The following is a 12,980-nucleotide window of genomic DNA, read 5'->3' on the forward strand; positions in this document are numbered from 1 at the left end:
TGCAAAAAAGACACATTACCCAGCGGTATGATACACTGCTGGACGGTGTCAGTTTGAAATGCTGCCGGAAACAATGTAATATAAGGAGCTGTAAAGTCTCTATAGGGCAGGTAGAGGGAGTGGCAGATGGGTCCCACAAACCCCAGACTCTAAACCAGCAGCCTGCTGTCTAATTCCTGTTTGAATGTTGAGCCACACCATTATGTTTTTTTTCTAAATCAACCACATGCTTTTGTTGCACAAGGAAATAAACATAAAAACCAGATGTTTTACTGACATAAGTTTATTTTGAAAACTATTGTATGGATCTAACGTGCAGAAATTTTACATTTCCTGTTCAAGGACAAGTGTAATTTTGGAAAGACACAATGCATGTGGTAGATACTGGAACCCAAATTGCTCCCGAAGGCTGTTCCATTAGTGTGTGAGTGTGTGTGAAAGGTTACTGAGTAGCAGGTGGCACCATGCATGGTACCCTTGGCCACCAGTGCGTGACTGTGTGTGTGAATGGGTGAATGTGACATGTAGTGTAAAAAGCGCTTTTAGTGGTCGGCAGACTAGAATTAGAGCACTATACAAGTGCAGTAACGAATGTAAACTGAGCATCCAAGAGCAGACACAGGCATCTAGTGCATTATATTTGGACAAAAAAGTCCATTGACAAAGCGGCAATATTTGTCAAGTTGGGATGAGAACATGTTGGGATGGGAGGTATGGAAAAGTCCATTATCCCTCCCCACATTGTGTTGGAAGAGCAGCTGGTTTTCCTCAATCCTCAATGTTCCTCAACACAGGAACAATGGAGTCTCAGGTGTAATTTAAGGATAATTCGGGTTTACATTAAGGCAGCTCTAGAAAGACCGCCCTCCACACTTTAACTCTGAGGGACTGATACCAAAACCTAACACTTACTGATTGCTAAAAACATTTGGTATCACCAACTCTACTGAGCTGCTGGAAATATATAGATGAGTCAATGTATCCTCAGAAATAAGTAGAGGACAATATGTCAAAATGGTGTTCAGTGGTACTTCATCTTAATGTTTTGAGGTGGATTTTTCTTTTAATTTTACACCGACAAAAATACAATCACATACAAAAATTAAATGACAACTGGAAAAACAGCAATAACAAAAAGGCCATTTCAGTCAATGTTCTTATCTTTGGTATGTGTTTAAAGTTGGGCGCAAGCACCCGCCTAAAGTGCTTGGTATGGTACAATAAGCCGGTCAGGTTTTCAAATAAACATGGAGTCTTTTTGGTTTCTTAATGTGGCAGGTTTTAAATGTTAAATGTTAAATGTCAAATGTCGATGATCTAAAGATCATTGTTCTCCAAAGATGCCACTCTGGAATTCATCAGGCGGTCACATGAATCACACACAGTCTGATGATGCTTTGAAGGTCCAGAAATTAAACAATGGAGGTGAATAAAGCTTTATAGTGAGCTTCATTCTCTGACTGACACACACACACACACACACACACACGTATAGTTTGTCTCTACACTTGTCCCATCAGCTCTGCTGGCTGTTTGGGTCCTCTGTTGCTGCAGAGTCTTTCAAGAGGTCGCAGCAGCTCGTCCTCTCTGGGTCTGTAGGGCACCACGTAGCTCTCTTCCTCCAACAGGATGCGGTTCAGTGTGTGCTCATAGTTAATGTGGCGACGCACCATCAGTATATATTGCTTCCCCTCCTCCAGGTGGGGGCAGTCACACACATTAGGGACCCACAAGAACTCCCGGTGTTCCAGGCGAAAGCTGTTCCGGTAGGTGTGGATAATCTGGACATCGTATCGGGTCTCCTCGCCTCTGTACAGCTTCCCGAGAACTCGAGCACGGAAAACTAACAGGAAACAGAGTTTAATATGATGTTTCAAATCCCATGTTCAAGTTAGCATCCTGTCACAACTTATTTAAAAACAGCACAGCTACAAGCTTTAGACTCACCAAAGTCCTTCTGGCAATACTGTCTCTGGCGTTCCCTTCGACCTTTGACCCGCCGACACTTCCCACAATGCCCTGCAAGTTAAACCAAGCTAAAATAAGCTAACAAAGATAGTCATGATAAAAGAGAAAAGACTTTAAACAGGCTGTTCTCACAATTTTTTTGTATGTTTTCCTTCAAAAAGCAAAGCACCCAAATTCATACATATCCTACATTTTTTGAAAGGCTGTGATCAAGTGACCATTGCACTGATGGCAGTAAACATGGAAGCCGTCCTGAGGGCTTGTAAGCAGGTTGGGGTGGTAGATGGGTCACAAAAAACTGGACTTTTACCCGTGACTTCCCCTGGAGTTGGCGTGTATGGATCTGTGTTAGCTTTGGGTGAACTGTGAGTCATTTTAAGATACATCTTTACCATGTTTCTTTTCCTAAACGTAAGCCCAGTAACTTTACTTGCCTAAACCTAAAGATACCCAAACATGGTTCTTTTTCCTAAACCTAACCACAGTAGTCTAACTTTTATTGCCTAAACCTAACCTCCGTAACTTTATGCTAATTATATATAACTGTATATTAAGGACGTAACATCATTCAGAGTTTCTGCTACATGTAATTGATCGTGGTGCGCCGCCACGGCAAAATAAAAGCCGCCACGCCTTCAGAATGCTGATTTTTTTTTTCAGATGTTAAAACAATGTGAAGTATATTGTATGAATGAATATATATACACACACACACACACACACACACATACACACACACAAATATCATGAAATGTTATGTGACACTACGCTGCAATTAACTTTATTTTGAAAAACGAACACCGGAGTCATCACCTGCCTGTCTGGCTGTACTGCGGCACGCTCAAGAGTGGAAGGGAGGCAAAGAGACGACAGTCTGAAGTAGAGGGAGAGAAAAGGGGTGAGAGATAGGTAGTGCTGTGTAGAGCTTAGATTGGGCCCAAAAATCCAACCCAACCCCACGCATGTTCTGTCCGAGCCCTACCGGGCCCGTCCCTTTAACTGTAATTATGAGCTCGAGCCCGGTTTAAACCCGACTTTTTTTTAAGGATACGAACGTGGACATTGAAGGCTGACTCTCGTCTTTCTTTCCATGGCAAGCCTTCGTCATGTGCCTCTTAAGTGTCGATGTCCCCGTCTTTTTGCTGTCCTATACCAGCACGGTGCTGCACTTGGTACACTAGACGAAGCCGACACACAAGTTGTCAACAACTCACATGTGTGCGCCAGTGGCGCCGTCAAGGGGGGGGGGGGGGCATTTATTAATTTGCGACACCTGCTACCTGTTAACCATGTCAAGACACCAGACAACCTGGTCAGTGTAAGAGCACATTCAAGATCAAAAGTATTCAACACACTTTTAACTATTTTTATGTGTAGGTGAGGACAGACCTGAGGAACAGGCAGCATCAATGGGCCACCTCATACAACAGAGCCTTAGAGCTCTTTTTCAAAAAAATCAAGAAAAATAAAGTGCTCCCAGCCAGGCTGCAAACTGTGCCATTAGATTAGACTACAGTTGTGTATATAGTTGTGCTACAGTTGTGTAGTGAATAAATAGTGTATTTATAAAAACATTCAGTTTCCGTCATCACCGGAGCCCTCCCCCACAGTTTCAAAAAATCCTGGAGGAAACCCTGATCATTCATGGGGCACAAATTCTTAGGATATCATATGAACAGTTGTGCATGCATTTTTCATAGGAAATCATACAAATGTAGTTTTATAAACTAGGCTCAAGAACAACGACCACGCCTCAAACACATCCCATTTCCGCCCAATAGTATTTAAGCACACCTGATGCATTCTCTTTCCCTTCAACACATTTCTCACACCAAACTGGACATCAGAGACCAGACGGCAGACTGTCTCCACTTCCAGAAAGGAAAAGGAATTCCCTTCAGCTGCGGCCACAAGCTGGGTTCCAACTCCACGCCGCTCCATTAAACGCCATGCCTATGTAACTGCTGGCATGTAGGGATCATCCCCCGAGACATCCATGCTAGGATTGCCACCCGTGGCGTCACAGAGATTCCAACTTCTCGAGGGCAGCAGCCAGTACCATAAGCTCCCACTAACAGGGAGCCAGGTTGTATGGTCTAAAGTTTTAAGTTACTCATTGTCACATGCAATTAGAGGAAACAATTGTCATTTGTTTGTTTGGCAAACAGTAATCTCAAATCTCAGGTTCCTTCTACCAATGCCCTTTTAATACATATTAAGGGAAATCTCTCAAGTAACCACTGCTCATTTCATTTGTACAAAAGGAAACCACACTAGTAAAACAAACTAACAAACAAACAATAACCCTATGGCCTCTAGTTTCCCGGTGCGGCGCAGGGTGGCAAACCCCGCGCAGAGCTAGTTTCGAGCAGCGCAACCCGAGGCGCGCTCAGTTTGGTAGTTTGGCAGACTGAGGTGCGCTGAGATGGGTGTGGCGGCACAGCAGGGGGAGGTGTCGACAGATCCAGCTTGGCGCAGTGACATTTTCGTGCCAAAAGGCTTCGCCGAAGGTGCGCTAAAAGCGCGCCAGCTGAAACCAGGTCTACTGTCAGCTAGAGTTGGGTGGTATCCACATTTTGTTACCGTTAAACCTTCCCCTCATTGGGGCGCCGGTAGAGTAGTGGATAGTGCCCGTGCCCCATGTACAGAGGCATTGCCTCGCTGCAGCGGCAGCAGGTTTGAATCCGGCTCGCGGCCCTTTGCTGCATGTCAGTCCCCACTCTCTCCCCATTTCACTCTGTCCTGTCATTAAAGGCAAAAAGCCCACAAAAATAATCTTAAAAAAAAAGAAAAGAAAAGAAAAGAAAAGAAAAAACCTTCCCCTCATTTTCCTGGGGTATACGGTATTACCGTGACCAATTAAAATCACTTTGAAGGGCTCAGAGGGAGTCACCAAAATGTTGGCTTGTGCTTATACTGTTCAGAAACCTAATAACAAACATTACATAGGCCTAAGAATACTGAACAAATAACAACAAAACATGTACAACATTAACAACTTTTATTAATAATTATACCATGATCTGGGTGAATACTCAATTCTGATTGGCTGCAGGGTGTCCGTTAAAAGGTGTTATAGGACAGCTAAAAAGACGTTCCTTTCAAAATGCCTGATGACAGGCTCTAAATTATTGTGCTGGCTCAACTGCTAGTTTGTAACCATAGCAACGGAGACTCAGAGCAGAGGCAACGGATTACAATGGGCATCATGAGTGATGTTATCGTTTCATTTAATTTATTTGATGAATCTGATAATTTTGATGACTGGGATGCAGAAGAAGAGAGGATAGAGAATGAAAAGAAAGGGAGAAACAGCACAAGGAGGTGACACTGGAAGAATTAAATAATTTAGAAGATGAGAAGGATGAGCCCAACACCAAGAAGACAACGAAATGGACAGTTCAAATGCCACTATGATGGACATACCCATATCACTTTCCAATTTCACTACTAATGGTAATGTAGCATTTAATTTTAAATAGGAAACAATCATTAATTTGTTAATGTGTTTATATGATTTAATCTCGACTACTATATGCTTATGAATTATTTGTTGCAATTAAAAACGATTTTGACTACTATTTGGATGTTGATTATTTGAAACAAATTTTCTTGGGCCTATAAATGAATGTCAGTGAATCATGAAAGTAATATCTAAGTTTTTTTTTGCACATCATCCTCTGACCACCAGAGTCTGTAACACACATAGTACAGCGGATAAGTTCTCAAATTATGAGGAATTGTGCACTTTTTGAAAAAAGCATGACATTTCTACCATAGTTAGTACATACCATAAGGTTTATTTTCAGATGTGGAGGGAAGTCAGATTTGACCTCTGAGGCCCGGGAGAGGTCAAATTCAAGATGGCCGCCAATAATATTCAAATAGGCTTAACTTTGGAACCAAACACAATAGAAAAACATTTAAGGAGTCATTTCCAACTAAGTTTACGGTGCCCATTCAGTTAGTGATACTCTTGAAATCAATGGAATTCAAGAAAATGCATTTAGGTCAAGGTCAAGGTAAAAATTTGCTTACAAAAAACAAAACATTTTCCCCTCTTTTTAAATTTTTTTTTAATGAACCCCAAAAATATTTCAATTACTTTTTACTTTCATGTATTATTCAGTAATTAGTTATCATTTACTGGGATGTGTGGTTATTTTTTCCTGCTAAGCACATCATTATCAGCAGATGGCCCTCTAGAGCATCAGTAGCTAATGCCAGTAGCGATGTAATCAGTAGGCAACATGATGAGTAGGCTACAGTATGCACAAGTGACGAGACAGAGAGCACTTCTGACATAAACATCCTACCAGGTAAACTGACTGACTATGTACAGACAATGGCTGTGTTTCCCAGTTAAGAGCGATCTTAAGACTTAAGAGCACAGTTAAGAACGTCTTTGGTAAGAAGGGTCGCTAAGATACGAGTGTTTCCCAGATGCATTCTTAATGCCCTTCTAAGGATCGCTCTTAAGATCGCTCTTTAAGAAGCTCTTAACAGGAGCTGTCCACTACCGCGGTGCTGAAACAATCGATGTTAGGCAAATCAATCACCCACCACTTAATCAGCGCATAAGTCACACACAGCGCTGCTACCTAATGTACTAATTCCCTGCTGCTCATGTGTATGTGTGTTCTAATAATTCTAATGAAAAACTAAGACGATAAATATTTGTTAATGACCTATTTTCATGATGAAAACAAGACTACAACTAAATAAGAAGTAGTCTTGGTAAGAGAATCATAAGGAAATGTATTATATTTAAACAAAAAAACACAGACGCCTTGCTGAGGCTGGTGCCGTCTCCCACCACGTCCAGGAAGCTCCCCACTGCGTAAAAATGCAGCGCAGCCAGACATTGCACCTCCAGGCTGAGGGCAAAATTGCACCAGGTTGCCCTCAAATGTGTGGAGACACTAGTTGATGAGGCATTGTATCTCGGTACTTCATTTGAACAGCTCGGTCTGACAGCACGTCGAGTGGGCTGAAGTGCTGACGCACAAATGCATTTACATATATGGTTTGGCTTCACACACGGCAACGCTGTTGGTTAGCAGCGACAATATGTTGTAAAGCAGCCATGGTATCTCACACATGTGTGATGTGGCAACACCTTTATATAGAGTAGCGGGTGGAGCATCCATTGATGTGGTTCCAGCTGAGCTCAATTACACCTGTCAGTTGCCTGATATCAGAATGTCGCAGGTTTGGAGAGTGGATGTGTTTCTGTTGTGCCCTGATGCATTTTTTGGATGTGGTAAACTATCTCATATGTGCATACAGATGTGGGATATGTGCGGACAAATTATGATAAATGATAGTCATGATGATTCATTTTATTTGTGCGCCTGATGTGCACAGCACATACAGGAACACACTTGTTATTCCTCATACTTATTTTTCTTATTATTATTATTTTTCTTCCGACAGATTTCAGTGCGTAACTTGTGCCACAGCTTTGAGCGCACATAGGGTCTTCATAAAACATATAGATTCAAGATTCAAAGTGTTTATTGTCATACGCACAATAAGGACTGCGTTTCCCTGCAGAATGAAATCCATTCTTTTCTGTTATCAATTAATGCTAAACAATATAAATCTGAAGTATAAAATAGATCAAAATATATACGGTACGCACTGTTTCAATATCTACGGAAGCGTATTGCATTCACTTGACAAATAAATTATTGAGTATTTTTTTTCTGTTTTTCGGAGTAATTTTTTTATTTTTCTGTTTTTCGGTGTAATTTTTTCTGTTTTTCGTGGTATTTTTTTTAAGAGACCAATAGAACAACAGACGCTTTCATTCCTTTCTTGAGAGCTCGATATAATGGAAGCCAACATGACCCGCTTGTTTAGTTTAATCCAGTTTCACTTTGTTTTGGGTTTGAGACACTGGGAGATACTCTTGTCTTTAAGTCATATAGATGGTGTTATCATTAGTTTGTCGACTTTACGCAGGCACCGGTCACTTGCAGGTGCCAGGTGGGAGCTTCTCGCGAGATTTTTAAGTATCTCGTCTCCTTGTTCAGGAAAAAAAATTACCATGAATAACAGAAAAAACTTAACACCAAAAACAGAACCCCCCCGAAAAACAGAAAAAAATTACCACCAAAAACAGGGAAAAAAATTACCACCAAAAACAGGAAAAAATTACACCAAAAACCCGAAAAATGAATAAATTACTCCGAAAAACAGAAAATATTACTCAGAAAAACAGGGAAAAAATTACTCAGACAGTAATTAGTCAGAAAGCTTAGTGTAATATTAATTTGCCTGACGCGGCTAATTCTGTGAGCATTTGGTCGCTAAGAAGACTGTTAAGAGTGGGTTAGCTCGATCTTGCAACTCCTTCTTAGTGAAAGATCTTCTTAAGCTAAGAGCGATCTGGGAAACACATTTTTCTTTCACGGGAGGCTTAAGAGCGTTCTTAAGAAGCTCTTAGCGCTAAGAGCCATCTGGGCAACGCCACCAAATACAAATACATTGAATCTGATTGTAGCCGGGAATGAGTCTGCCTAGTTAGTTAGCTATCTAGCTCCTGTGGTTAAAAAAAAAAAAAAAAAAAAAAAGTAAAAATAATTCTGCTAGCTAAACTAGAAGACAGTCTGGAACATACATGAGCTGAAGTCAGTTGAATGACTGAACAGCGCATGTTCTAGAGATTTCAGCTTGGTCATTTGTGTGAAGTAGGACTATAGCTGAATTAATGGTTATAGCAAAGTAGCCTAGTTCAGTACTTTGCCGCTGGTATCAAAGCAAGTTTCAGTATAAGAAGCATAGTAGGCCTACTGAAATATTGTAAGTAAATACATTTTAATGATCATTATCATTACTGTTATTATGTTGGAAACTTGTAAATAAATCTTTTGCACCCTTTAGCTCACTCCATCTGCAAAACTAGAAGCCTATGTGTTTGTCTGTTCTCAGGTCATTCCATCATTCTTGTCATCTCTGCAATCGCAGGCTTCATCACATCGTCTAGGGATGTCCCGATCCAGCTTTTTCACTTCCGATCCGATACCAATATTACAGCCTTGAGTTTTGGCCGATACCGGTCCGATCCAAGCTCGTACTATACATATTCACTTATTTTGTTGTCAGTCATGTTAGAAAAGGTTTGATCAAGCGATATTATTCTAACAGGAACAACTACTTCATCAGGTTAGTTAGAACGATCCACAACAGTTGGTATGAGAAACTGACCCGTTTATTGTTAACAGGGTTAAATAGACAAACTTTAAACTTGAACATTAACATTAAATAAAAAATATAGCTGGTTTGCTTTGGCTGCTTTGGCCCCTTAATAAATAGAAAATAAATCAACACAAGAAATCTTTAAAATGTCTAACATTGAAATTAAAATAGCAGCAAGACTCCACACACTTTTGCTTTGGCCCACTAATAAATAAAAAAAAGATTAACACCACAAGACATTGTTGACATTTAACAAACAATGCAGCCTTTCCTTTTCAGTTATTTTAGTAGTGTCAGTGCCAGCCTGGTGCTGCTGTTTCCTGGGACCAACAGAGGGGACAAAAAAACCACACACAATATTGTACAACTGTTTAAACAAGCAATAGTCCATCCATGGCTCCAATTTCACTAATTGTGCCCAAAACAATGCCATCAGTGCTCTTTACTTAAACAGTAAGAGTGTAAACCAAATAAAAATATCACTGCCGTCTGCATCCTGGCATGGTGGATTGATAGTAAGTGCTGGAGCGGATCACTGGAATGGACTGCTTGAATTACGGAACGCTGGGTTGGCCGGAAAAACTCCATGAAAAACTGGATTGGAGTTCTGGGATCGGCATTTTTCCATGCAGATCCGATGCCGATGCATGTTTTTTGCTAGTATCGGCGGCCAATACCGATCTGAATATCGGATCGGGACATCCCTAACATCGTCACAGCTTATCAGTTCCACAACCGGAAAACCTTCCATCAGCTTCACAGAAAGCTATCCGTAACGATCTCGTCCAAAGCACACCCTCAGCCCACCTTACTAGCCAGTGTCAGCTCCCCTTTTCCTCTCTCACATTCATTCACAGTTTTACCATACGCTGTATCCTTAAAATGATAATAATTATAATAATAATGATAATGATGATAATAATAATAATAATAATAAAAATGATAATAATAATAATAATAAAGAAATTGTCCTTCTCTACCCACAACTACAGTGCCCTCCAAAAGTATTGGAACAGTGAGTCCAATTCGTTTACTTTTGTTGTAGACTGAAAACATTTGGGTTTGACATCAAAAGATGAATATGAGACAAGAGATCAACATTTCAGCTTTTATTTCCAGGTATTTACATCTGGATCTGATACACAACTTAGAAGATAGCATTATTTGTAATGGAACACAAAATTTTTAGGTGAGCAAAAGTATTGGAACATATAAACTTAAAATAGATTAAAGTGAATGAGACTTAATATTTAGTTGCAAATCCTTTGCTTTCAATAACTGCATCAAGCCTGTGACCCACTGACATCACCAAACTTTTGCATTCTTCTTTTGTGATGCTTTTCCAGGCTTTCACCGCAGCCTCTTTCAGCTGTTGTTTGTTTTGGGGGGTTACTCCCTTCAGTCTCCTCTTCAGCAGGTAAAATGCATGCTCTATTAGGTTTAAGTCTGGAGACTGACTTGGCCAGTCTAAAACCTTCCACTTCTTGCCCCTGATGAACTCCTTTGTTGTTTTGGCAGTGTGTTTTGGGTCGTTATCTTGCTGCATGATGAAGGATCTCCCAATCAGTTTGGTTGCATCTTTCTTTAAATTAGCAGACAAAATGTTTCTGTAGACTTGTGAGTTCATTTTGCTGCTGCCATCATGTGTTACATCATCAATGAAGATGAAAGAGTCCGTCCCAGAAGAAGCCATGCAAGCCCAAGCCATGACATTACCTCCACCATGTTTCACAGATGAGCTTGTATGTTTGGGATCATGAGCAGATCCTTTCTTTCTCCAAACTTTCACCTTTCCATCACTTTGGAAAAAGTTAATCTTGTCTCATCAGTCCATAAAACTTTTTCCCAGAATTTTTGAGGCTCATCTCTGTACCTTTTGGCAAATTCCAGCCTGGCCTTCCTATTCTTCTTGCTAATGAGTGGTTTGCATCTTCTGGTGTAGCCTCTGTACTTTTGTTCTTGAAGTCTTCTGCGAACAGTAGATTGTGATACCTTCACTCCTGCCCTCTGGAGGTTGTTGCTGATGTCACTAACAGTTGTTTTAGGGTCTTTCTTGACAGCTCTCACAATGTTTCTGTCATCAACTGCTGATGTTTTCCTTGGTCTACCTGTTCGATGTCTGTTGCTTAGTACACCAGTGGTTTTTTTCTTCTTCAGGACATTCCAAATGGTTGTACTGGCTATGGCCAATGTTTTTGCAATGGCTCTGATTGATTGTCCATCTTCTCTCAGATTCACAATTGCTTCTTTTTCACCCATAGACAGCTCTCAGTTTTCATGTTGGTTCCACCTCTAAATACAGTCTGCACAGGCAAAACCTATCGTACCCAATCTGAAACTGAGCTCAGACATTCAGTGCTATTTATTGTTTGAATAATCAATGTAATTGGGAAACACCTGGGCAACAAAACACACCTGTCAGTCACATGTTCCAATACTTTTGCTCTCATGAAAAATGGGTGGGTTCAAACAAAAGTTGCTATCTTCTAAGTTGTGTATCAGATCCAGATGTAAATACCTGGAAATGAAAGCTGAAATGTTGATCTCTTGTCCCATATTCATCTTTTGATGTCAAACCCAAATATTTTCAGTCTACAACAAAAATAAAGGAATTGGCCTCACTGTTCCAATACTTTTGGAGGGCACTGTATGTCTTCAGAACCAGCTTTCCATTAATCTAGCCACTGGCAGTTGCAAATCGCTACATACATTCTCATGTTAAACACTTGCCAAAGGTTTCTGCTCTTATGGCAAACGCTTGCCACCGACTTCCGACCTTCATAGCCCTGTGTTGGGATTCACGGGACCACATATGATTTGTCATTTGTTAAAATCTAAACTTGATATGTAAAGGCTTTTCTTCTCTGCATGCTCTTTGTTCTTAAAACAAAGAGAGCTATTTGACACTCATCTCCACAGGATGCCTCATGGTCACACCCAAGTGAGACCAGTTGTCAAACTTGATTGGACAGGACTTTGACAGTGACATGACCCTCTGTGATGTCACCAAGCAAACTTTAGGAAAGTTGTGCTCACTCATAAATCTTCCTTTTCGTCCTGAGCTGTGGATCAGCCCAGAGGTGCTCTTTTAACTCCTGGGTCTTGAGCAGCCCAGACAGGCTCTCTTTCCTCCTGGGCCCAGACAGGCCTCCTTCCTCCTGAGCTGCCAGCTCAGACCCATGCCCTTGCCCCCGAACCACTAAAGGGAGGGCAATTGCTCACAGACTCTCTTTCCCCTGGACCATAACCTGGAAACCAGAGAAATTAGTGCGCAAACGCAAGTTTTGCAACTACCTTTTCAGCAACAAGGAGAACCAAGTTGAGTTAGCACCCCATTGTCTAACTCTGCACTGACCCTGAGGGACCGGCTTCCTCGGATCTGCACCTTTGGAACAAGGACACATCAAAGACTGCATCTGGAACAACAGCTCTTTCCAGCCTTCCCCTGCTGGCTAACAAAAGCAGCACACCTCAAAGCAACTCTTCCCTCCATCCATTCAAGGACTAGTGATGTAACTACTGGGCATAGCGTTAACACAGGTGTATAGGCTAAGCAAGACTGTTTAACTTGTTGAATGTGATTTAATGCTGTTTATGAGTCATTGTTGTGATTGTGTGCAGTCAGGTCATTGGTTAATTGGCTTCTCCAAAGCTAAGTGTTAAGTTTGCTAATGCTGTTCACAGACAACGTCTTGCACGCATGTAAACATCCTCTGCACTAATCCACACCCTTTGCAGCACATATCACATTCACATAGACTCAGTTAAAAATAGGCTTTCAACAGAGCTACACCCAAACAGGCAACTCA

The 12,980-nt window shown here is 41.1% G+C and overlaps 1 protein-coding gene across 1 annotated transcript in view; it reads right to left on the bottom strand.

The window, feature by feature from the left end:
• Window positions 1–1,055: 1,055 nt before the first annotated feature.
• Window positions 1,056–12,980, bottom strand: part of adamtsl5 (ADAMTS like 5) — a 153,579-nt gene continuing 141,654 nt past the window's right edge. The window contains exons 12-13 of the mRNA XM_033622239.2: window positions 1,948–2,019; window positions 1,056–1,843 (exon numbers count right to left, since the gene is read on the bottom strand). Of these exons, the coding sequence (XP_033478130.1) occupies window positions 1,503–1,843; window positions 1,948–2,019 (413 nt within the window). The 3' untranslated portion in view covers window positions 1,056–1,502. The remainder of the gene's footprint in view (window positions 1,844–1,947; window positions 2,020–12,980) is intronic.

Source organism: Epinephelus lanceolatus, chromosome 2, assembly GCF_041903045.1.
Source record: "Epinephelus lanceolatus isolate andai-2023 chromosome 2, ASM4190304v1, whole genome shotgun sequence".
Lineage (NCBI taxonomy): Eukaryota > Metazoa > Chordata > Actinopteri > Perciformes > Serranidae > Epinephelus > Epinephelus lanceolatus.